This window comes from Phalaenopsis equestris, unplaced genomic scaffold, assembly GCF_001263595.1.
Source record: "Phalaenopsis equestris unplaced genomic scaffold, ASM126359v1 Scaffold000152, whole genome shotgun sequence".
Lineage (NCBI taxonomy): Eukaryota > Viridiplantae > Streptophyta > Magnoliopsida > Asparagales > Orchidaceae > Phalaenopsis > Phalaenopsis equestris.
The window spans coordinates 1,910,341-1,920,605 of NW_018164594.1; the positions used below are offsets into that span (position 1 = coordinate 1,910,341).

The following is a 10,265-nucleotide window of genomic DNA, read 5'->3' on the forward strand; positions in this document are numbered from 1 at the left end:
TGATCAAATTTTAACTTATCTTAACATATTGAGATTCATGAGATTCATTATACTTCTATGCAGTGGATGATAACATAAAAGCAAATAAGCACACTAACAAAAATTCACAACTACAACATAAAGAAAATACATGGTAGTGAATTGAAGTTTTAAACAAAAAGTTCTTTAGTTAAAGTTAGTAATATCTTAAACCTTCCTAATATTCAGAATTAAGTTCAACACAAACTAACAAAATATACTAGAAAACACATTTAACATAATTACTACCACAAAAATGAAATATAAGCACTCACAACAACATAAATACATCACAACAGTATCTAACAAAACACAAACAATAGTAGCAGTCTAAACAAGTACAGCATAAAACAAAGTAACAATTCAATATAACTACACCACATAAAGATCAAAATTTAAAACTAAACTATTTAAATTAATCCTCCTCATCATCATCATCACGGTTCCAAAAAGTAGTAGGCTCATATGAAAAGTATTGTGGATATGAAGGGAAAAACCACACTTTGGTCGCCCCTGATAAGGTTTTCCAAAGATGAGTGAAATTCTTCTTCATAGTCACTGTGTCTCCTCATATAACCATCCATATGATCTACAAAGTTCTCCAAATTTAGTACCTTATCCACATTATAACTGATTTTTATCTAACATCCTTTGCAATAATCTTCATTTTGTCAATGCACGTGAAGTAGAAGCATGAGATGTAGAAGCACCTGAACTTATAGAGAATCCTCCTCTTCAGCAAAATATCGAATGTTGTGAATAAAATTTCAAATTAATGCTTGTGATAGGCATTAAAGGTTGTAAAATCTCCTCCCAACTATTAAATCTAACACCAGCTTGCTCACATAAGGAAAAGATTAAGGATTTGAATCCCAAACCTATAGTAGTGACAGTTGTAGCAGAATTGATGTTCGTCTGATAGATCAACGATCCAATATTGATCAGCTTGAACTGCTGAATGCAATAGTTCAAAGTCGCTCTATCTATTGTAACTTCACTGAGGTGATTGGTTGGTAGTAGACGAGCTGAAATAAAATAGTGTCACGCTTTTGAACTGTTGAATGCAATAGTTCAAAGTAGCTCTATCTCATGTTACTGCTGAATGCAATAGTTCAATGTTGCCCAAATCCGCTCAACATGCATGCATGCATGCATGCATATATATATATGTGTATATATATATAGATCACACCCAACTTTATTATAAAAAAAGAAAGCATAAAATAAATAAATAAATACAACTTGAAAATTAACTTAACTACAAAATAAACTTCATTTAAAAGTAACTTAAAACTTTGAAATGACAATCATTTTACATGCAAAATAAAACATTTTTTACATAAAAAATAACACAATACAAATCACGAGGACATTCAACGGATCTCACTGTGCAGAAATTGAAGGATTGCTTCGGGAGTCATAAGATGAGACGCCAAATGTCATTCCGTTTGGTCGAAACCATGAGTCTACCAAATGATAGAACAAGTGACACCATATCCGAGAGGCTTAAAACTAAAACTAGCACCCTTAAATGATTTTGGGTTTCTTCACAAAATTGGCTGAAGGGCACCCCATTTTCTCTCCAATCCTATCATAACGCCCCTTGTTCAACGAGAGATGTTCGTCAGATTACGCTTGTGATACAGCCTCTGCCTAGTGGTCCATGTTCACCCTAACGACATATGTGCATCTACCGAAGATTCTTCCAAGAAGGCCGACGAAAGGCCTACTATCCACCGAAGGACTGATCGTCGACCGGACGATTTTTAGACTACCGAATGACAACGACAACAACAGGTCATTAAGTGTTTTCCATCTTAGTAGTGACAATATGGAATTGTGTCAACGTCAGTTATGAATTCTTATGTCAATTACAAACATGAAGAGGCGTATTAATTACTTTAAATGTTCCTATGAAAATATTAATAAATATGTAAGTCATTAGAGACTCTCTAAGATTATATATAGAGGTCATTTCTTCAAAAACGGATTACTGAACTTATCATTTGAGAACTCGTTTTAATGTGAGTTATGTTTCTTTCTTCTTCTTTCTCAATTCCTCTCATCTTCCCAACATTCTATTCCCTGCCTGTGATCCACAAAGTACTTTCGGACTCCACACACTTATTTTTTATATAATTTTATATATTTATTTAATAATCAAATCATTTTTATTTAAAAAATTAAAATGCTGCGTTCAGTTTATATCTAATGATGACATCTAAAAGATGTTTTAAAAAGAAGCTTTATATTCTCGTGCGATTGGAACAGAAGTCCACCGCAATTTCAAATAAATATTATATCTTCATTTAAATTTCGCTGAAATGCAAAGCTGTCCCCAAAGTCAAAGCTCACATTCCCTTTCAGGTTTTGACCCGACCTTCGCCAGTTTCCGCGCACTTTCATGGGACCCGTAGCTGGCGTTTACCAAAAGTCCGAAAGCGACAAAATATACTTTTTTTTTTCCGTTAGCGCCAAATAAAAAACCCGCTCCCGGAGAATACCTATCTGGGGTTAAAATGTAAACAATTATTAACTAATTGTTGAATCTAGATAAGAGAGTGAAAAAAAAAAACAGAACTCTAAAAACATGTATTGCCAGAATTAGCGAGCACTTGACGTGTATGATTAAGCTTTACATATAATATTGCATATATTAAGATGTGCATATCGAATTATAATTTTAACCCTCTAATTTTAGATTTGGTTAATGTTGATTACATTACTTTTTGGATGCCCATGAAGAAGATAAAAGTACATAAAAATGTATAATAATGTAGCACATTTTGTAGCTTTACTAGACACCGATTTACCGAGCAGGTGAGCTATTGTTTTGTGTAACAGCCATATCTTAATTTATGAGTATATGTGTAATCGACAGTTATGACCGAGCTGCGAATTTGTGAGCATCGTGGCTAATTGCAGTTCAGCTCAGCTCGTAAGGAAAACAAATTAGTTATATTTAATTGTTAATATTTATTGAGCTAAACACAAGTTGTTCGTAAATATAAAATCCACTTAAGAATAAATTATTGATTATAAATATAAACGTTATCAGGTTTATATAAATAAAACTATTTTATGTATATACAAAAGTTTCATCTCTCCGAAAAATCAGAATACAAACATTTTCAAAAATAACTTAGATAATAATTTTCTTATCTTATTTAGCTTATCCTCAAAAATAAAACATTTCCTTCCTCTCTTTTAATGTAAATAAAATACTACTAACAAATATAAGTTATTTATTGAGCAAAATAAAAAATCCGACAATATCTCTTAGTCAAATTAATTGGTCAAATTTTGAAGTCTTTGCGTCCTCCAAATATTAGCTTTTGTATCCTATAAATACGCAGTGACATTCTTTATTTACTACTTTATATCACAAATACCAACAAACCTATATCCTTTACGCTCCAGCTCATGCTAATCGCCCCAACCTTGCCGGGCCAATCCCGGCTATCCTTCCCAGCCCCTTCTCGCCTCCACGACCCCAGCCATATAACTCTCCCTCAATCCCTCAAAATCACCAACTCAGCTGCTTCCGCTTCCGCTTCCATCGACACACAAACCCACATCTCCAATCTCGACCGCATTCTCCAAAAAACCTCCCGACCAACACCTTCCCCCATCCCCGCCGTCATTACCAACCACAACCAAACCAATCTCGCCGCCACCCCCGCCTCCAACCTCTTCAATTTGCTCAACATATCAAACATCTTCCCGTCCCTTCGCATCGATGAAGCCTTCGATAAGTACTCCCCACGCAGCCTTACCCGCCTCCACCGCCTTCTCTCAGACTCCCCTCGCTCCTCCCCAAAATCGTCCATTGCTTCTCATTGGCGCCTTCTACATGGAGCCGAGAACTGGTCCGGCCTCCTCGACCCCCTAGATGAAAACCTCCGGCGCGAACTCGTCCGATATGGAGAATTCATCCAAGCGGCCTACACCGCCTTCTTCTCCAATCCCGACTCTCCCCGCCATGTCGTGCTTCTCGGTCTTTCCCCCCCCAGCTACCGCGTCACCCGTAGCCTCTTCGCCACCTCCTCCGTCGAACTCCCGCGGTGGCTGGATGCCGCGGCCGCCTCCGCGTTGCCTTCATGGATGACACAACCTTCTAGTATGATTGGTTTCGTGGCTGTCTGTGATGGCACTCGAGAGCTAGCTCGAATGGGCCGTCGCGACATCGTTGTTTCGCTACGTGGCACGGCAACAGCTCTCGAGTGGGCGGAGAACTTCCGGTCGGGGCTCCAGCCCATTTCAGATTCAACCGCCGCCAAGGTCTCGTCCGGATTTTATAGCCTCTACAAAACGGAAGGCTCAAAAATCCCGAGCCTGTCATCTGCTGTCGTTGAGGAGGTGCTCTGATTACTAATTGCTTCTGTTTATGCCTAGTACATTTTTTTTCTTAGTTTCTAATTTGATATGAAAAGTAACATAGTCGATTGAAAAATCAACATATTTTTAATCCGTACTTTATGTAATATATTTAATATAATAATATTAAATGAGCAGAATGGTCGATTGATATTCCATTGTAATTGGCATATAAAGGTTAAAAGAAGATAATTTCTTTTAACGTTATGTCCTGAAAATTAGAAGCAACACTTATTTTTTCCTTAGCACTGCAACTTTCATTTTTATCTAAAATTTCTTTTTCATATTTTCACTTTTGTTGGATTAAAACCAAAGAAGCCTTAGAACTACTTCATAAAAAAATATTTTTTACTCTAAAACATAGGCTACAAATATTGAATACTTCTCAACGAAGTAAGCAATTTTAGAAGTTAATGGAAGTACAAAGAGAAGTTAAGCCTCATCAATCGCCTATTCACAATTTAATATATAATTTAAAGATGAATTAACATAATTCACATTGATCCGTTACTTCAACCTTAAGTAATCGATTACAATGAATAGCCTTATCACCATCAGTGTCAAAATCAAAATCAGCTTCTAATTTCGAGCTACATCTACTTATCGAAATTTGATTGTGGGGCTAAAGTTTATAACTTTCCAAAATACGTAGATTAGGATCCGAATTTTGTTAGGGCATATACATGTATATAAAACACAACAATCTTTAAACATATTAAAATATAATTAATACGATAAATTATACTTTATCACATACATACCTTAATATAATTTAAATATTCGAATGATTAAATATTTGATGTATAAATAGATTTAATTCTTTTATATGCATGTAAATCACCATTTATATTTTTCAAAAAAATTTCTCCAAAATTTTGATTTACCTGTAATCATCAAACAAATTTTAATTTGATAAATTTAACAGGTGCGCCGACTTGTGGAGAAGTACAAAGGAGAGGAGCTCAGCATTACCATAACTGGCCACAGTCTTGGCGCCGCGCTCGCTCAGCTCGTTGCCGACGAGATCTCGTCGGAGATTGAGGCTGCGCCGCCGATCGCGGTGGTCTCGTTTGGTGGGCCGCGGGTCGGCAATCGGGCCTTCGCAGAAAGATTGGAAGAAAAGGGCGTTAAGGTGCTGCGGATAGTCAACGCAAACGACGTCGTGCCGCGGGTACCCGGAGTGCTGCCACGCGTGTGGGATGAAGGGTACTCGCACGTGGGAGTTGAGCTAAAGGTTGATAACCGGGTTTCGCCGTATCTTCGGCCCGATGCGGACCCGGCTTGCTGCCACGATTTGGAAGCGTATTTGCACTTGGTGGATGGGTTTATGGGGACAGGGTGTCCGTTTCGGGTGAATGCAAAAAGGAGCCTGGCCCGGCTGCTGAGTCAGCAGCGGCCTAATATGAAGAAGATCTATGTGACCCGGGCAAGGGCGGTTCAGTTAGAAGCGGTTAGTTCGGGCGGGCGAGCAGGCTGAAGGAGTCCACCGGGTTGCCTTGAATGCAGATGTGGTCGGCTTGATGGGTTTTAAATGTTTATTTTATTTCAACAATAATTAGTTTATTGATTTATTTTAAAATCGGCGAGCAATAATAGGCTTGTGTATTTGAGATGGCAAGCTTTGGGTTTCCCACTTGCTCATGTTCTGTAAATGAAATATGTAAGTTAATTTTTATGTTTTTATAATGCATCTAAACTTCTTATTTTTTGGCACGTTTGGTGATTTTGCCAAATTTTGCATTGTGTTATGTTGTTTTTTAATTATGCTATGTTGTGCGTTGTGAGTCCCAAAATAAAATGTTACTTCAAAAGATTTGTACGCCTCTCTTCTTTCTGAGTTTAGGTTGGTCTGCACTCTGCACCTAACATGCAGCTGAAGATCAAAATATGATTAAAATATTCCTTGAGTTAAATAAGGTACAACGTGATAATTTATTTTGACCAACTCGGCAAATCAACTTGACAAATTATTAGTGTGAGCAAATAGTTCAACAAATCAATTTGATAGGCTAACCAAAATAACTTCATCAACTCGTCACGTACCCATATTACTTTATGCAACTCAATGCGCAATATGTTTAGCTATATCATTGCATTTATTTTACTATATTTTCTTTTTTTGAGGTCATCTATATAACGACACTAGGGCCGGTTTAAATCTATAAATAGAAGAGGCAACATGAGGGGATAGGAGCTTCTCTTATCACACTATTTTTTTAAGCCTTTTAGCTAGGTGGTGAGAGATCAGAGTTGTAAATGAAGAATATGCCAAATCTAATCTCGAGAGGGACCTAACGGTCCAGAAAAAAAGAGTATGATGAAGGTGTGCCCACTTCCACATCGTGAAGCCTACTTGTCCTACCTAGTGAAGCACTAAGGCTAAAATAACAAAGCCATGAGGAGAACAAAAGGATGACTGAACGACCCAAACTTGAACCTTTCAACCAGTGCAAGGCGAAAGAACATCCGAGCCCAAAGTTACAGGAAAGCCAATAGGATGCATTAGCCAACCCTCCTTTGAAACCAATCCAAGGGAAGATACGGTTCCACAATATACTCGATCAACCAATGGACGCCCTAGAAGTTCTTTATTAGTGAAAAACAACCAACAACAGTGTTTTGTCTGCTGACTGACTCATACTGACCAAGCTCAATCGACCGAATTAATCCTGCTAACCCGAAGTCGATTAAGGTCAACCAAGTTAGAAAGTAACCGGACACGCTTACGCATGTAGAATATGAGAGATACCCCAATATGAACCATTTTAAAGATGAAGAGAAAAAAAATATAATATCATCATTTTGTACCATCGTTTTATAATTAGGGGAATCATTTTATAAATAATACATAGTTGATTATGATAGATTACTATTCACTCTCTTTCTGTCTCTCTCTCTTCCCCCTTAGTTTTTCTCTATTCATTAGGTGTGATTCATAGATAAATCAAGATTCAGCATCCAAAAAAGTGCAATGAGTATGAATTTGCCACCAAAAAGAAGACGGGTAGCTTTAGGAGACGAAACTCAATATATAAGCACCGACAACATGGAGTGCCAGAGAATTCATTACTTAGTTAATCCAGAAGTTGAAGGAACAAATGTTGAATGTCATCCGAGGCGCGCTCACCCTGTGAAGAGAATAATAGCCTCAAAAGAAAGGGTTGCCCAATAACAGAAGAGTCCCTTTGTCCTTGGAAGGGAAAGGCAACTCCATGTATTTTGATAGTGTTGGGTCAGTATCGATCGATTGACATCAGATAAGACAAACGAAGGTGCCTCCATAACCTAAGAGTGTGTTTTCTAAGCAAATCTCTATGGTCAAGCCATGAAAATGATTCAAGATCCCGACATTGGAGCCCTACAAAAGGCAGACTGCTCCGATCAACCAGAGAGGTAGCCAAGGTGACGAAACTCGGAACTAAAGGATCAAGAAGCTGGATGGATCCATACATTCTATACTTCTAGACTAGAAAAGTCTTAAAAGAAGTAACCTACCCGAAGTATTTATTGTTTTAGGTAGCTCAATCACTTATGATCGAGAAAAAAACATTTTCGAAAGTTAGTCACCTCACTTTGTTTGAGGTGCATCAAACAAGATGAGGCAGAGAATTTCATTCAAGAGCTACATTCAGAGGAATGCGGAGGTCACTCTAGGGGGAAGACTCTGACACATTGAGTATAGTGACAAGGATATTTTTGGTCGACACATTAAGTGGATGTTGAGGGATTCTTTAGGAAGTGTGAACAGTATCAAAATTATACACCCCTACAACATCAGTCGGCTCAGCAAAATGTTGACCATTAACATTCCATGGCATATCGATGTCTGGGGATTGAATATTCTCAAGCACATTACCTCGTCACAAGGCCAACAAAAATTTTTACTTGTTATCGTAGATTACTTCACCACAGGGATTACGGTCAAGATGCTCAATTGGATCACCATAAATATCATTGGAACCTCATTTAGACTGTCTAATTTGTCAGTATGGGCAACCACTCGTAATCATCATAGTCAAATAAACCCAACCTTTTGATCAAGGGGTAAAGGATTTTTGTCGAAGTCAGAAGACCAGTTTGAATTTCATGCCCGTCCATCATCACTAAAAGAATGGGCATGCCAAAGGAGACAATAAGATCACCCTAAACCTATTAATAAAAAAAGAGTTGAAGAACCTAAGATAACCAATTCAAACAACTTCATGGCAGCTGGGTGAACCCCATAAATGTTATCACTCGAGATGAAGGTGGTTTTGCTTATGTAACATAGCCATCACAGTTAGAGAGTGATGAAAACATCAACATTCAATGAAGTGGACTTGGCTGTGTGGCGGGAAGCAAATAATGAATAAGTGTCACTCGCGTCCGACCTTGTGGAGGAAAATTTGTAGACTCAGCCTTAGACAAAAAGGGGTGAAAAGGCGGACAACTCGTACTACAATAAAAACATTCGAGTTGGACTTTAATCACCAGAAACTTCGTGCTAGAGAAAGTCAACCCAGCCGCATATGGACATGCTGTGGGAAAGCTTGATTAGATAAGGACTGAGTCATTCATCTTTGTTAGGTGAGTCACCACGGGAGCATTTAAGCTAAAGACTTGTAACGGAAAGAGGTGTCCTAGACTTGTAGTTGAGACAATTTGAAGATAATCTGTCTTTAGGGGAAAAAATCTTGTATCTCGACAATGAAAATATGGTATCACTCCTACATGTATGTTTTTATTGTCAAATTCATAAAATATGACTATGTAAAATTTTTCTTATTATGCACATGATTAAGGGTGGTCGACACTTGAGGAACTTGAGAAGTTCATGCAATGGATTGTTTAATCTAGCCGAAAAATTGAAGATAATCTATCCTTAGGAAAACAAATATTGTATCTTGACATGCTATCACTCCTAAATTTTAATTTTTATTTTTATTTTACATATTTACTCCTCTTGACTTTTAAAACATTAAATTAAAAAAAGACATTAAACCAATAAAGTTTGTTGGAATTTAAGTTCGCATAATTAACAATCACCTAATGAAGAATTCCGTTAACTCATAATCAGTTAAGGATGGTAAATTTGTAATTTTTCTCAAAATTGTAAATTTACACTTCTATACTTTTAACTTATTAGTTTGAACAAGCAAATTCTAAAACTTGGAAAATCGAATCTTAAATGATGAATAAAATTTTCAAAATTTTAAAAGTAATTAGTAGTATATTTGTAAGGTTTTCAAAGTTACAAATATAACCCTATTACTTTCTAACTACCAAAATGAAGCATGATTTGAAATCACTAATTAATATTCAAACAATAAATAAATCTTAAAATCTAATGAGCTTAAAAGTGAGTTTGGATATACTTGTAAATTTTCTCAAATTTACAAAAAAAAAAAAAAGGTCCTTTTTACTATTTACCTTAGTAAATGAAATAATAAAAATGGTAAATCTAAACTAATTGAATCAAAACAATTTATTAGTGGGAAAAGAACAAATAAAAGTCATTTTTTACTTGAAATAAAATGGTTTGAATTAAAAGCATAAATTTAGAAATATACCCTTCCCTACTAAAATTTCAATAAAATTCTCAAGAAAATTCAAAATTGAATAAGAGCTTCACCAATAAATCAACTGAATAAAGAACAAATCAAACTTTCCATTTAATAGTTTTTAATAATTTCCAAAGAACAAATCCGTTAATAAATTAAATAAATTTTTGGAAATTCAAAATGAATTTAGAATAACTTAAAATATGTTGGTGTTGTTTGGCATTTTATCTAAATATCTTTAAAAAATTTCAAAAATTTTAGAAGTCATTTTCATTTATTATGAGTTTTTAATTAAAAATACATAAAAAATTTTAATATTTCTAATAAGAC

At 36.1% G+C, this 10,265-nt stretch overlaps 1 protein-coding gene across 1 annotated transcript; it reads left to right on the forward strand.

Annotated features, from left to right (window-relative positions):
* Positions 1 to 3,416: 3,416 nt before the first annotated feature.
* Positions 3,417 to 5,973, forward strand: LOC110021937 (phospholipase A1-Ibeta2, chloroplastic-like). Its single transcript, XM_020720666.1, has 2 exons — positions 3,417 to 4,377; positions 5,321 to 5,973. Exons 1-2 carry the CDS (start codon positions 3,442 to 3,444, stop codon positions 5,870 to 5,872), a joined length of 1,488 nt encoding a protein of 495 aa, XP_020576325.1. The 5' UTR covers positions 3,417 to 3,441; the 3' UTR covers positions 5,873 to 5,973.
* The last annotated feature ends 4,292 nt before the right edge of the window (positions 5,974 to 10,265 follow it).